This window comes from Vigna umbellata, chromosome 4, assembly GCF_029865625.1.
Source record: "Vigna umbellata cultivar VRB3 chromosome 4, Vumbellata_1.0, whole genome shotgun sequence".
Taxonomy (NCBI): Eukaryota; Viridiplantae; Streptophyta; class Magnoliopsida; order Fabales; family Fabaceae; genus Vigna; species Vigna umbellata.
This window is the reverse complement of record NC_142168.1, coordinates 48,309,538-48,326,545: the sequence shown is the minus strand read 5'-3', so window position 1 is coordinate 48,326,545 and position 17,008 is coordinate 48,309,538. Positions and strand designations below refer to the sequence as shown.

The window sequence follows — 17,008 nt, the reverse complement described above, 5'->3', positions numbered from 1 at the left end:
TGATGATGGTGATGATGATGAACGGGAGGTCGTACCATTGGTGATCCCCCCATTGCGCAGTTTTGTTGGTGATCCAAGCAGCACTGTTGATGTTGACCAATTGTACAATGCAGTCAGCGTAAGAGACACTACTGTATACAGGTAATTGTTGTGAATTGTATTTGTGGTTAGCGGAACTTTATTGTTTGTGATGGACTAATATTTCTATGTTTAGGGTTGTATGCGAGATAATTGGGCAAACATTGAGCACCACTTCATTTTACACTTTAGCGCCAATAAAATACGTTGATAACATGGTAAGTATTATGTGACATTGGTTTGTGTTTAATGTTGTAGTTTATGTTAATAATTTGTTAAATTTTGATTGTGTAGGTGGTGTTATTTGCTTGTATGATATTTAGGTACTTTGATAAAAGGTTGTCCGGTGTTGTTAATCATTTAGTCCATTATACTCGGTAAATATAATTTCATATCATATCATATATTTGATTGTAGAAATTATGTGTAAGTGATTTTGGATTGATGAATTTGAAATTGTCCACAGCACCATATTATTACTGATTATAGGAGACGTCCACAGAATCGTCATTTTTTTACGCTTCATAACTACAACACTTATTTGCGTTCTGATCATTTTGGACTTGGAGACATTGCCACAGCTGACTTTGTGAGTAACCTTTAATTCCACAACTTTAAGCCTTTATAACCCTGTTATTGTCATATAACCCTGTATTATTTAACATGTTATTGTATCTGTTAACTGGTAGGCTGAAAATATGGAAAGATATTTTTGCATCTTGTTGAATAGACCGGAAGGTAGTATTGGCCCTTTGTCTGTTAAACAAGCAAATATCCCATCCCAACCAAACTTGTAAGTTGTATGAATTGTAGTGTTCTAATATTTAGTGTTGCCATGAATATATGGTGTGAAAAGTGATTTTTTTTGGTGGGTGTATTATTTTAGACATGATTGTGGAGTGATAATGTTGAAAGCAATGGAAATTTGGGATGGAGAGGAAAAATACAACGGGAAAAGCATGCCTCAATATACAAATGTAAGTACCATTTTGAGTGTTTGTTAAAATTGTTTATTGTGTTGGTTTGTAATGTGGAAAATGTTGGTTTCAGGAGGAGTTGCTTGGGATTAGAAAGAAATATGTATGTGAATGGCTCTTGGACAAAGACAACGTTAGAAGAATGGAAGCGCTAGCGGAATATGGAATTTTCTGATTGTAACGCACAATGTTTATATATGTACAAATTGTAATTTGACTATGTAGACATTGTTTTTGGCATAAGATGATCAGTTTCATTTTAAATTTGATTTTTTTTACGTTGTTTGTGTTATAATGAATAAAGATGTTATATTGAAAAAAGAATACAGAATATTAGTAAGTATTTGAAATGTAGGCAATGGTTTTAGAAGTGAATTTAAGTTGTGGACAAGTTTTGGGTTGATCTCCATGAAAAACACTGTTGTAATCGTTTACCGGGCCCTGGTAAACGATTACGCGAGAGAAAGCAGTGTTTTGTACAGAAAGCTCTGTTGGAGTAGTTAGTTGTGGTGACCTGGATGATCATTGGGAAAAATTGTTAGTTTTAGGCACAATTTCAGTTCTATTTAGTTCCTTTTGGTGTTTCAGTGGTCATAGAGGGTGAGAGGTGATGTTTGGTGACCCTAACAAGTGGGGAACAAGCCATTCTTACTAAGGTGCCCAACTTGGAGAGGTTTTGGGTTGATCACCTGGTAAAACACTGTTGTAATCGTTTATGGGGTCTGGTAAACGATTACGCGAGAGAAATGAGTGTTTTGTACAGAAAACTCTGCTAAAGTAGTCAGCCACGTTACCTATGTGATCATTGGCAAAAACTTTTAGTTTCAGGCATAATTTGACTTCTATTTAGTTTCTTTTGGTGTTTTAGTGGTGATAGAGAGTGGGGGGTAATGTTTGGTGACCCCAAGAAGTGGGGAACAAGCCATTCTTACGGAGGTGACCAAGTTGGACAAGTTTTCGGTTGATCACCTGGAAAAACACTGTGGTAATCGTTTACGGGGCCCTGGTAAACGATTACGCGAGAGAAAGCAGTGTTTTGTACAGAAAGCTCTGCTGAAGTAGTCAACTGTGGTCACCTGGGTGATCATTGCCAAAACTGTTAGTTTCGGGCACAAGTTCAGTTCTATTTAGTGTCTGTTGGTGTTTCAGTGGTGGTAGAGGGTGGGGGGTGATGTTTGGTGACCCCAAGAAGTTGGGAAAAAGCCATTCTTACTGAGGTGACCTACTTGGATAAGTTTGGGGTTCATCACCAAGAAAAACACTATGGCAATCGTTTACGGGGGCCTGGTAAACGATTACGCGAGAGAAATCAGTGTTTTGTACAGAAAGCTCTGCTGAAGTAGTCAACTGTGGTCACCTGGGTGATCATTGCCAAAACTGTTAGTTTCGGGCACAAGTTCAGTTCTATTTAGTGTCTGTTGGTGTTTCAGTGGTGGTAGAGGGTGGGGGGTGATGTTTGGTGACCCCAAGAAGTGGGGAACAAGCCATTCTTACGGAGGTGACCAACTTGGACAGGTTTTGGGTTGATCACGTGCAAAAACACTGTGGTAATCGTTTACGGGGGCCTGGTAAACGATTACATGAGAGAAATCAGTGTGTTATACAGAAAGCTCTGCTGGAGTATTTAGTTGTGGTGACCTGGGTGATCATTGCCAGGTCACCTGTGGTCACCTGTGGAGTATTCTGCTGAAGTAGTCAACTGTGGTCACCTGGGTGATCATTGCCAAAACTGTTAGTTTCGGGCACAAGTTCAGTTCTATTTAGTGTCTGTTAGTGTTTTAGTGGTGGTAGAGGGTGGGGGGTGATGTTTGGTGACCCCAAGAAGTGGGGAACAAGCCATTCTTACGGAGGTGACCAACTTGGACAGGTTTTGGGTTGATCACGTGCAAAAACACTGTGGTAATCGTTTACGGGGGCCTGGTAAACGATTACACGAGAGAAATCAGTGTTTTGTACAAAGAGCTCTGCTGGAGTATTTAGTTGTGGTGACCTGGGTGATCATTGCCAGGTCACCTACGGTCACCTGTGGAGTATTCTGCTGAAGTAGTCAACTGTGGACACCTGGGTGATCATTGCCAAAACTGTTAGTTTCGGGCACAAGTTCAGTTCTATTTAGTGTCTGTTGGTGTTTCAGTGGTGGTAGAGGGTGGGGGGGTGATGTTTGGTGACCCCAAGAAGTGGGGAACAAGCCATTCTTACGGAGGTGACCAACTTGGACAGGTTTTGGGTTGATCACGTGCAAAAACACTGTGGTAATCGTTTACGGGGCCCTGGTAAACGATTACACAAGATAAATCAGTGTTTTGTACAGAGAGCTCTGCTGGAGTATTCAGCTGTGGTGACCTGGGTGATCATTGGGAAAAACTGTTAGTTTCGGGCACAAGTTCAGTTCTATTTAGTGTCTGTTGGTGTTTCAGTGGTGGTAGAGGGTGGGGGTGATGTTTGGTGACCCCAAGAAGTGGGGAACAAGCCATTCTTACGGAGGTGACCAACTTGGACAGGTTTTGGGTTGATCACGTGGAAAAACACTGTGGTAATCGTTTACGGGGGCCTGGTAAACGATTACACGCGAGAAATCAGTGTTTTGTACAGAAAGCTCTGCTGAAGTATTCAGCTGTGGTGACCTGGGTGATCATTGGAAAAACCTGTTAGTTTCAGGCACAAGTTCAGTTCTATTTAGTTTCTTTTGGTTTTTCAGAGGTGATAGAGGGTGGTGGGTGATGTTTGGTGACCCCAAGAAATGGGGAACTAGCCATTCTTACGGAGGTGACCAACTTGGACATGTTTTGGGTTGATCCCCTAGAAAAACACTTTTGTAATCGTTTACGGGGCCTGATAAATGATTAAGCGAGAGAAATCAGTGTTTTGTACAGAAAACTCTGCTGAAGTAGTCAGTTGTGGTGACCTGGGTGATCATTGGAAAACACTGTTAGGTTCAGGCACAATTTCAGTTCTATTTAGTTCCTTTTGGTGTTTCAAGGGTGGTAGAGGGTGGTGGGTGATGTTTGGTGACCCCAAGAAGTGGGGAAAAAGCCATGCTTACGGAGGTGACCAACTTGGATAGGTTTTGGGTTGATCACCTAGAAAAACACTGTCGTAATCATTTACGAAAGCCTGGTAAACAATTACGCGAGAGAAATGAGTGTTTTGTACAGAAAGCTCTGCTGAAGTAGTCAGCTGTGGTGACCTGGGTGATCATTGGCAAAAACTGTTTGTTTCAGGAAAAATTTCAGTTCTATTTAGTTTCTTTTGGGGTTTCAATGGTGGTAGAGGGTGGGGGGGGGGGGTGATGTTTGGTGACCCCAAGAAGTGGGGAACAAGCCATTCTTACGGGGGTGACCAACTTTGACAGGTTTTGGGTTGATCACCTGGAAAAACACTATTGTAATCATTTACGGGTGCCTGGTAAACGATTACGCGAGAGAAATCAGTGTTTTGTACCGAAAGCTCTACTGAAGTAGTGAGTTGTGGTGACGTGGGTGATCATTGGCAAAAACTGTAGTTTCATGCATAATTTCACTTCTATTTAGTTTCTTTTGGTGTTTCAGTGGTGGTAGAGGGGGGGGGGGGTGATAACAAACCATGCCAACATATAACTTTAAAACATTTCATTAATATTAACAAAATTCAGTATAAGATAATATTAATAACAATTAAGATAGACAACGTACACAACATTATGCATTTTAGGTTTTAAATATTACAGTTATCCATGAAATACTAATAGTCTTCATAGTATACTATTACAGTTATCCAAAACCAACTACTGGTTGTTTGGTTCTTTGGATGTTGATGGTTGGTCAGATGAAGGGACAAATTTTTGGAGGATGCCATCCACATTGAGTTTCTTCTCTACCCACATAGGTAGTCGAATGACAGGTGTTGGGGTCTCCTTCACGAGCTCAATTGTTGGAGGACAAACATCAGCTGGAAAAACCTTCACTACATTGCGATGCGCAATATTGAGTAGTAGTTTTTCCGAAATGTAGTGAAGGGGTGCACCTAAATGAACATACCAAATTAATTAAACCAACAGCAATGAAAGACAATTTTTTTTTTTGTAATTTAAGTAGTGAATGGATGGGTTACAAGATTGAGTAACATAACGGAACCAACTCCAATATTGTCTCTAAATTGAGGATCTTCAAGAACTTTCTTGTGCAACGAAGCCTTCATTGTGGCAGTTGGGTCCTGCTGACATATAATAATGAATTAATCAACCAGAACAACTACTATTGTGGAGTCAAGGAAATAATACCTTGATAGTCAACTGCATATCTCCCAAACCATTTGGCTTGCACTCTTTCAATATGCAAGCAACAAATGGAATGACTTCTGCTAATTTTGCCTCATCCAGGGAATTGACGTTCTCGAATTTCCCATCTGTTACGAGAACTTCAATGAACATGAAGATATGAAAAGAGAATATGAGAACGTTATCATGTTGTTTGAACAGAATATGAGAAAAAGTGTACCGTGGTGTTCAATAAACATTTGTGCCCATTTCCAAGCATTGGAGTTGAAATCTCGTTCATAAGTTGCCTGAGCAACATTACGAGCAAATTCTTGAGTGGATTTTGGTTGTTCTGTTTATGTTCTATTGAGGAAAGCCGCTTGAACATTACCTGCAGGTCCAGGTATAAGCGATGCGGACGCATCACATTTTTTCAAGAACGATTCAAGGACATCATCATCATAAACAAGGTCTTGCCATGCATCCATGATTTAAATAAGACATTAAGGACCGAAGATGAACGAGAACATTACATAACTACATACCAATTGAAAAAATCGTAAAGGACTTACAAATATACTCAACAGATTCATTGCATGACAATGAGTTAGTCCCACATATTTAAAGACAACTAGACGAACAAATTATATTTAAATAATAATATTTATTTAAAAATAATAATTAATTTAAAGCTTTTTCCATTGTATACATGAGTGAATGACGACATCTTGCTTCATTAACGTGCCTCATACTTTTTAGCAAGAAATATGTAAGATAAAATCTCTTAACTTGTTAAAATGAACTTGCATTAATTGTGGGGATATGTCTGATGGGAGAGGAAATCTGTAAAAGTGAAATGCATTAAATGTGGGTTATGAGAGAGAGAAACTTTATGCTGACAACATTAATTACATGGTTGGGCAACCCAAGGAAATCAATAAAGTTTCAGAAGAAAAACATTTTTCCTTTCCAACTTAAACCCAGCTAAAACAACGTCCAAGAACCTATTTTTTCTCCATTGAAAGTGGAGTTTCTGATATCTGATTTTGGTCTTCATTAAAGACAACGACTACTCCCATCGTGTGCAGTTTGGTGAGCACCACATTAGCTTCATTTATGGGGGAAGTAAATATTTAAGAGGATGTTGGTTAGGACCGCTTGACCTTCATTAAAGGGCACAACCATTCGTGCAGTGTAGGTATTAATGTACTATTTTGCAATCAGTGTTTTTGTTTTTATTTTATGAGGGTTTAAAGTGCTTACATTGGTAAGTTTCATGAATGAATAATATTTTCGTTATTTTATTTATTTACGATAGCCATTTATGTGTGTTGTTCTCAATATCAAAAAATATATTAGGATTTGGAGTAAGGATTGTAGTATGTGGAGGTCGATTTTCAGAATACTGAATTCTATTATTTATAAAACATGAATGATCCCAATTTTTTTTTTATTATGAACTCTTTTCAGGCTTGTCAAACGTGGTTGTGATGTCGAACAACACAATTAATGTGGATGAAGTGTCTGAGTTTAATGACATTATTGATGACCGTAATGACAGCTTATACAACTTAGACCCAACATTGCATATGTGTTTTCAAACAATGGATGAAGCCAAAAAATTTTACACAAACTACGCCATTAGATGTGGCTTTGCCATGCGGACAAGAACTTCTGAAAAAGATAAAAACAACAACGTCTACTACTTGAGATTAATTTGCTCAAGCAAGGGAAGGGATATATGTGCCTTCCGTCAAACCCGACGTAAAAACACTTCCAAGTCAAACTAAGCAATGTCCTGCTGGGATAACCATAGCAAGGAAGGACGACAAGTGGTTTATAAGAACCGTAGTTCTGGAGCACAACCATGATCTTTGCCTGAATAACTCAAAGCTATTTGCTGGCAATAGAAAATTAAGTATGCAAGCAAAACACACCTTGGAGGTGAACGATGACGCGGGAGTTAGGATAAATAAGAGTTTCCTTAGCATCGTGACCGATGCAGGTGGCTTTGAAAACATGGACTTCATAGAGCGGGATGCGAGAAACTACATTGGCCAACACAAAAGATCTTTATGTAAGGATGGTGATGGTCAGGCCCTCCTACGACGTACTTAACAAATAAGTATGACATGCCATTTGCGCCTTTTGTGGGAGTTAACCATCAAGGACACTCCATTTTACTTGGATGTGGATTGTTATCGTCGGAAGAAACTGCCTCATTTGTATGGTTGTTCCAATGTTGGCTTAGATGCATGCGTAATAAGAGTCGTGATGGGATTATTACTGACCAATGTAGGGCAATGACCAACGCTATTGAAGAAGTGTTTCCAAATACGAGGCACAGGTGGTGTTTATGGCACATCATGAAGAAGTTGACCGAAAAATTCCACGCCTACAAAAATAATGCGGCTATCAAAAGCGAACTACACGCGCTTATTTATGATTGTGGTTGTCCAATAGAATTTGAAAATGGTTGGGAAGAACTACTGACCAAACATGGATTGGAGCAACATGAATGGCTATGTAATTTGTATCAAGAGAGACATAAATGGGTGCCTTGTTACTTGAGGAATTATTTCTGGGCAGGCATGTCAACAACTTAAAGAAGTGAGGGAATGAATGTTTTTTTTGCTGGATTTATTAATTATAGTACCACACTTCAACAATTTGTGGTCCAATACGGCAATGCCGTTAGGGTTAAGGCCCAAAAAGAAATACAAGCTGACTTCTCCTCCCTGAACACCATTGTTGCATGTGGGTCTCAGTCACCGATTGAGAGACAATTTCAAGTGGAGTACACACATGCAAAGTTTGAGGAGGTCCAAACAGAGTTTCGGTCAATGATGAATTGTTTCATCAAAGACACCATAAAGGATGACTTATTAAACTCTTACACTATAAAAGAGGAACGAATGTGGGAGGGTAATCGTTTACCAGATAAATTTTACAAAGTGCAATTTGATCCCCTCACCAAGAATATCACATGCTCTTGCCAATTATTTGAGTTTAGAGGCATCATTTGTCGGCATTCCCTATTGGTATTTGTTCAAGAAGATGTTTATAGTGTTCCCTCTAAATACGTCCTACAGCGGTGGAGCAAAAATATCCGCAGAAGGCACACACTAATTACAGCATCGTATAGTAATTGCATTCATGAACCACGCATACAAAGATACTAAATTTTGTGCAAACATTTCTATGAAATTGCTGAGGTTGCCTGTGAGTCCGAACTTGCTACTACTGAATTGGAAAAAGAAGTTATTTTTCTTGGTAAAAAGTTTGGGTTAAGTTCATCCATGACAAATAACATCATTAGTGATGGAGGCCAACTAAGATACGATATTGGTGCATGCAGTTCAATACCCCATACTACAGTTGGAACAATTGATGTCCTTGTTCAGAGTCCTGCAGCTGTTAAGCGAAAAGGACGCCCGCGGACAAACAGGTTGAAGTCAACCGTTGAGAAAAAAACCCAAAAACGGAATTCGGCTTCAGCCAGAAAGACTTCAACACCAACCGAACAACAATCTGTGAGTAATTCATTAGGTTGTTTATTATAAAAAATACTTTAATTTACAAAAATTGTTGTTCTGAAAACAAATTTTGTTCATGCAGGGGAGAAGGGCATCTGATGTTGTACAAACTGATGACCATCTTCAGTTTCAATCCGAATCTTACCAACTATCACAAGAAACCGGAATGGGTCCTTTTGGATTTATGTCTTTGTTGTCAGCTGTACATAACAATTTCGATAACAACACTACTTGATATATATTACTTCATTACTGTTCTTGTATGAATTTCATATGTATTTCAAATTAATAATGTTCAGTGAATGAAATGTAACTGATGACTGTTTGAAAGGGAAGTTATGTGACAACAAAACAATGTTGTAGTCGATTACAAGTATATCGTAATCGATTACACGGGATGGTCACTCCACATAACTACCCACCACATCACTATTTATCCAACGTGGCCCACTGAACTAATCGTGTACTTAACCGTCCATTGACGACGTTGGTCAAATACCTTTTCCAACCTCATTTGTGCCTCTGAAAACCCTAAAAAAACTGCAATGGCTGATCGTGCAAGCAAGAAACAAAAGGCATCTTCTTCCCTTGGTGGACGTTGTCGCCGCCGCAGTCCAACACCATCCCCACCATCATCCCCTCCAACTCCAAATAATGATCTCTTCTCGTCGGATGAACAATATGAGAAATTTGCACTACATTTTTTCAATCGAGAAATATTGGAAAGCAAATATCTCGAGGACGGTTACTTTGAAGGAAGAAACTTTCAATTCTATGACATACTGGCCGATGCTGGGCTCACTGAATTTGTGTCTTTAAGAAGACATTACTACCCAAAATTAGTGAGAGTGTTCTATAGCAACATGTCCATTTCGGATACCGGGGTTATTCGAAGCAAAGTAAAAGGTGTCAAAATCAGAGTAAGCCCTAATCTTTTTAATCAACTGACAACACTCCCAACTGATGGTGTTTGTTATGAAGGATGTGTTGTGGATGAGTGGAAAGAGCAATACGATTCTGTTACTGCAAGGAAACTAGTGTGTAGAGATGATGCAAACATACAATGCAGAATACTGGCGGGAAAAATGAAGGTTCAACCAAGAATACTTCATTACGTTTTGACTCGAGTGTTAATTCCTCGTGCAACCAATATTGGTCAGGCATCCGAAGAGGATATTATGCTGCTATGGGCCCTTTTCAATTCCATACACATTAACTGGGGACATCTTATTAGATATAGGATGAAAAGAGCATTAAAGGAGAAGGCCAAGTTGCCATATCCTCATTTGATAACCATCTTCATCGAACACTTTCAAGTGCGTACTGACACTGATCCTATTTCAGGAATTAAGTTGAAGCAAAGAATGGGATATGAAGTTGTAGCCTCATTTGGTTATGTGCAAAATGATGATGGAGAATGGGTTCCCAAAGACAACGCCCCCCCGCCCCCCCGCCCCCCCCCCCCCCCCCCCCCCCCCCCCCCCCCCCCCCCCCCAAAGAACCACGTGAAAACCAACAATAAAATGATAATGAATAAGGAAGTTCTTCTACAACACTGAATGATGTCATCAACCGCATAGAACAAATTTAGACCTTCGTTACTACAAGATTTGATGCCTTTGAAATGTGATTTGGAAATATGGACATGGTGATGACTTCAAGGTTTGACACATTGCAATAGTGAGTTGGGAACATTGAAGAACAACTGCAGCACATGCAAACAGGCTTTCATAACGAACCTTGAAGTTAGAAATGCTTGTTTAGGCTTTATTTTGTTCATTACAATCAACCATGTATTACAGTTCCTATTTCCATAATTTAAGGTATTTATTCAATGTAGTGCTTTACTGCGATCGTACTTCCTGAATTTTCGTCATTTAACATGTAATGGTTTATTTATCATAAACTAAATAGAACTGGACTTGTGCCTAAAACACCCCCCACCCTCTAGCACCACTAAAACACCAAAAGTAACTAAATACAAGTGAAATTGTGCCTGAAACTAACAGTTTTTGCCAATGATCACCCACGTCACCACAACTGACTATTTCAGCAGAGCTTTCTGTACTAAACACTCATTTCTCTCGCGTAATCGTTTACCAGGCCCCAGTAAACGATTACAACAATGTTTTTCCAGGTGATCAACCCAAAACTTGTCCAAGTTGGTCACCTCCGTAAGCGTGGCTTGTTCCCCACTTCTTGGGGTCACCAAACATCACCCACCACCCTCTACCACCACTGAAACACCAAAAAGAACTAAATAGAACTGAAATTGTGCCTAAAACTAACAGTTTTTTCCAATGATCACCCAGGTCACCACAGCTTACTACTTCAGCAGAGTTTTCTGTACAAAACACTGATTTCTCTCGCGTAATCGTTTACCAGACCCCGTAAACGATTACAAAAGTGTTTTTCCAGGTGATTAACCCAAAACATGTCCAAGTTGGTCACCCAATAAGAATGGCTAGTTCCCCACTTCTTGGGGTCACCAAACATCACCCACCACCCTCTATCACCTCTGAAACACCAAAAGAAACTAAATAGAACTGAAATTGTGCTTAAAACAAACAATTTTTTTCAATGATGACCCAGGTCACCACAGCTGACTACTTCAGTTCAGCTTTCTATACAAAACACTCATTTCTCTACCGTAATCGTTTACCAGGCCCCCGTAAACGATTACCACAATGTTTTTCCAGGTGATCAACCCAAAACTTGTCCAAGTTGGTCACCTCAGTATGAATGGCTTGTTCTCCACTTCTTGGGGTCACCAAACATCACCCCCCACCCATTACCACCACTGAAACACCGAAAGGAATTAAATAGAATTGAAAATTTCCCTAAAACTAATTGTTTTTGGCAATGATCACCGAAGTCACCACAGCTGACTACTTCAGCAGAGCTTTCTGTACAAAACACTGATTTCTCTCGTGTAATCGTTCGTTAGGCCCCGTAAACGATTACAATAGTGTTTTTCCAGGTGATCAACCCAAAACTTGTCCAAGTTGGTCACCTTAGTAAGAATGGCTTGTTCGCCACTTCTTGGGGTCACCAAACATCACCTGCCACCCTCTAGCACCATTGAAACACCAAAAGTAACTAAATAGAACTGAAATTGTGCCTGAAACTAACAGTTTATGCAAATGATCACCCAGGTCACCACAAATGTCTTCTTCAGCAGAGCTTTCTGTACAAAACACTCAGTTATCTCGCATAATCTTTTACCAGGCCCCCTGAAACGATTACAAAAGTGTTTTTCCAGGTGATCAACCCAAAACCTATCCAAGTTGGTCACCTCCGTAAGCATGGCTTTTTCCCCACTTCTTGGGGTCACCAAACATCACCCACCACCCTCTACCACCTCTGAAACACCAAAAGGAACTAAATAGAACTGAAATTGTGCTTGAAACTAACAGTTTTTTCGAATGATCACCCAGGTCACCACAACTGACTACTTCAGTAGAGTTTTCTGTACAAAACACTTATTTGTCTCGCGTAATCGTTTAGTAGGCCCCGTAAACGATTACAAAAGTGTTTTTCTAGGGGATCAACCCAAAACATGTCCAAGTTGGTCACCTCTGTAAGAATGGCTAGTTCCCCACTTGTTGGGGTCACCAAACATCACCCACCAACCTCTATCACCTCTGAAAAACCAAAAGAAACTAAATAGAACTGAACTTGTGCCTGAAACTAACAGGTTTTTCTAATGATCACCCATGTCACCACAGCTGACTACTTCAGTTCAGTTTTTTGTACAAAAAACTCATTTCTCTCGCGTAATCGTTTACTAGGCGCCCGTAAACAATTACCACAATGTTTTTCCAGGTGATCAACCCAAAACTTGTCCAAGTTGGTCACCTCAGTAAGAATGGATTGTTCCCCACTTCTTGGGGTGACAAAACATCACTCCCCACCCTCTACCACCACTGAAACACCAAATGGAACTAAATAGAACTAAAATTATGCCTAAAACTAATAGGTTTTGGCAATGATCACCCAGGTCACCACCGCTGACTACTTCAGCAGAGCTTTCTTTACAAAACACTCATTTATCTCGCGTAATCGTTTACCAGGCCCCGTAAACGATTACAACAGTGTTTTTCTAGGTGATCAACCCATAACTTGTGCAAGTTGGTCACCTCACTAAGAGTGGTTTGTTCCCCACTTCTTGGGGTCACCAAACATCACCCCCACCCTCTACCACCACTGAAACACCAAAAGAAACTAAATAAAAGTGAAATTGTGCCTGAAGCTAACAGTTTTTGCCAATGATCACCCACGTCACCACAACTGATTACTTCAGTAGAGCTTTCTGTACAAAACACTGGTTTCTCTCGCGGAATCGTTTACCAGGCTTTCGTAAACGATTACCACAGTGTTTTTTCAGGACGAGGACTGAACAATTTCCCAACTTGGTGCCCTCACCAGCAGTGATTGTTTACCCACATCATGGGGTCACCAAACATCACTTCCCACAATCTATTCACACTTAAACACCACAATCAACTTAACAACACTGCAATTATGACACAAAGTAACACGTAAACGATTACAACAATGATTTTTTAACCAAAACTTCAGCCAACTTCAACATTTCAAAAACAAAGTTTCATTCATCCGTCACAATACGCCCAATTTATTCATTAACATTCCAAGCAAAGCCACAAATGATAATAAGAATGCAATTCAAAATAAAAATATGTAACGTAACCAAATATTCAAATTTTATATTATTCAACTAAATCGGATACATTACACTTTGTTTTGTTTATCTATTTACAATGATCATTTACTTTCCTTTAATCAACTCAATACACATATCACTCATTTTTAATTCTAAGAACTACAGTTCCAGTGTATGGAGTCCTAAGTGCTCTGCCCTTGTAACCCCTTCGTGATGCAATCCTCACATATGTCTTCAAAGGTTGTTGATTTGTGTTAATGTCACTAGGGGATACAAAACAAGTGTTCATGGATGGTTCTGTACGAGGCACACTTTCTCCACCATGATCTTTATTTTGTCGTCTTGCCTTCTCTTCAGCCAATTGTGCCTCCAAACCAGCAACCCTCCTCTTAAGTTCTTCAATTAGAAATTCTTGGTCCTCTAGGGCACGCATAAAAGTTTCTCTTCGTTTTCTTTTTTGTATCTTCTTTGCTGTTGGTTGGGCATCCTTTTTTGATGGTGTTGGTCTGTATTCCTTCTTATCCTTGGTTGAAGCACCAACTTAAACATCATCAAGAACATGAAATTTAACCATATATATCATACTATACAAGTTTTGTCAATATACCAAAACATCAAAAACTCAAACAACAAACCACATACCACTCCCGTCTCCATAACCCCTTTTACGAACTTGTCTCCCACATTTATATTGATCTAATGCAATATTCTCGGAAATTTGTCAATTGGACCTTTCGGTGGAATGAAATGCTCAAAAAACCATATCTAAAAAAAAAAATCATCTTAACATTTAATAAAATAGCAAATGCCCACAATAAACAAACAATTTACATTTTACATCAATAAATAATAATTACCTGCAACATGTAAACACAACCATCCATGTAAACATTCGTTGTACCTCTGCCTTTCTTCAAGGATTTTGAAGTTTTGCACAAACTATCTAACAAAAAACGATAAACTAGACTACCCCAACAGTAACTACCCAAACCACTTAAATTGTCAACAATATTAAACATTACGGGAAACACTTTTCCGCTACGTTTTGGAAATAAAATCTCACATATCCCTACCAGTATGTAAAGGCTACAAAAATGAGAACAAGGTATTACTTTCTTGTGTTTTCGCATTAATAATTTGTATATCAAATTCAAATCTTTTGCTCCTTTACTTATGAATTTCACACATTTACTACTTTCCATTTCCTCCACCATCTGTACTCAATCCCAATCCTAAATAAAAATCACTTTCATTTATATTCAAAACTTTATTTCCAACTAAAAAACCACTACTCGAATCGTCCCACTTAACCAATAACTCACTCAATATATTCCTACCTAGTTTAACATTAACACCCAAATCTAAAAACCACACAAATGGAGTCTTCACAATCACTGACCGATGCTCGTCTGTCAAGCGTTCGTTCAAACTACATATATACTTTGTCGAAAATGAGTGACGAACAGTCAACTGCATCAACCAAAACAAAATAACCAAAACAACTAAACCCAATAACAAAAACAACACAATCCCAAACCCAAAACGCATCGAAGGAAATGGAAGGAGAAAGCATTTACCTTCGTCGTCGGACCATGCTCACCGGACGTTGCCATTTCGCACTATAACCTCCACGAAAAACACCAACTTGACGAAAATGGAGGGAGACACAGAGAACCAACACCAACAACGCAAAATGAAGACCCAGGGACACCAATCGTTGATTTCCAATGAAACAGGCCAGGGATATTTTTGGAAGCTCACTTAAAACAAACCCTACGTAGTTCGAACTCCACGTTTTCAAAAAATTAAAAATTTCAAATTCCTCCCATCCAAATGTGATGCGTGGCGTTGTCAAAACAGTGTTAAAAAAATGTTGTTAAAGTATCGGGGTCCAATATAATACATCCCGTGATGCACTAGTTTCATACTAGTTTCACAATTAAAACAAAATAAACTGCTTGAGAAATGCGTCAATGGAAAAAGGCTCATTAAGTATAAATAACAAGTAAAAGTAAAATAAGCACTTCCAACCCCAACATGTTCTATTTTATTCTTCTTGAAAATAACCACTTCTCATTCATGACTTGTTCTTGTAAAGGCAAAGCATTCTGAGCAAATAAACTCCCATTTTCTTTAAAATATTAATAACGGGAGAGATGAGGTTTCACCACTACAACATACAAAAAAAATTTGAATACAAGTTTCAACTTTCAAGCACCTTCTGCATCTCATTGTTCCTGTTAAGAGAATCTTGTTTCTGCAGCAAGATTTGCTTGCGGAATTTCCTGATGAAAAGGTCAGCCATGTGGTCAATTTCATCCTCCATCTTGAACTCTTGCCCTGCTTCTTCCTTTGAACTCTTCACCATTTCAATGACAGACCCTCCAATATCCGAATCCTCTGACTCAAACATTGTGTGTGTAAGATCCGGGTACTTGTTGCCATCATCATCATCTTCATCACCGTCATCATCATCGTTGTAACATTCACATTCACCATCATCATAATCATAATCATTCTTGTCCTCCACTACCACATGGGTCTCACCAGGAACAACATCGGAAACAACCTCACTTAAGTGTGCACTGTCATTGACCACCACGGTGCATTTGTTCTCAACGCTATCAACAACATCTTGAACTTCTTTAACACGTGAATGATGATGATGCCCCAGAAGAGATTGGAACTTATCAGAAATGGTGCTCATCACATACCTCTTGTTCATCACAAGCGAGAATATAACCAACCGAGCTTTCATGGCGTTCGTCCTGGACTTCAGAGCCAAAGCTTTTGACTTGGCCATTGCCCTCACTGCAGCTATCAACTTCAAAATCCCAGAAGCCCTTTTTTTCATCTGTAGTAATCACAAACAAAAATCCAGAAAAAAATATGGCAGTTTTCGAACTTGATTTACAAGGGTATTGGTGACAGTGACAAAACTTGTAGCAAGTTACAAGGAAAAGAAGCTCTACTGTGTTAGATACAGCGAAGAGGATATTATTTGATTGAACAATGTTTAAGGCAAAAGAAGTGCTTTGGACACGACCGAGTACAAAGGAAGGTACTTGTGTTTATAGTGGCAGGGGGTGGATCTGGGCAGCGACAACTGGATTTGTCTGAGTGAAACGAGGTAAAAGAAGAGTGGTGATTAAGAAATCAGAAGAAAAAGGGTGAAACGAGAAATTTCTCGTTGAAGGGAAAGTTGTTGGAAGAATAATAGAATATAACGTTGTGGGAGACGTGGCCTTGTGTGATACGTGTTTTTTTAAATGTTGGTTCTGTGTGTATGAAAAGATACAAAAATTTTGTGGGTGGTGTACCAAACAAAAGAACTTTGGTGGTAAAAGAGCCTAGAATGACTAGTGGGGTAGGTTCGTTGGAGAGTGGGAATTTTCTTTTGGTGTCTTTAAAGTTGGTTTTGTATTTGCTCTCAAATATCTTCTTTAATAGTTCTTCTTAAGGGAAAATAAGCAAATGTAAAAATATACGTATATAATTG

At 39.2% G+C, this 17,008-nt stretch overlaps 1 protein-coding gene across 1 annotated transcript; it reads right to left on the bottom strand.

Annotated features, from left to right (window-relative positions):
* Positions 1 to 15,479: 15,479 nt before the first annotated feature.
* LOC124847139 (uncharacterized) lies at positions 15,480 to 16,372 on the bottom strand. The gene has a single exon (XM_047324557.2). It carries the CDS (start codon positions 16,361 to 16,363, stop codon positions 15,713 to 15,715), a length of 651 nt encoding a protein of 216 aa, XP_047180513.2. The 5' UTR covers positions 16,364 to 16,372; the 3' UTR covers positions 15,480 to 15,712.
* Positions 16,373 to 17,008: the final 636 nt, after the last annotated feature.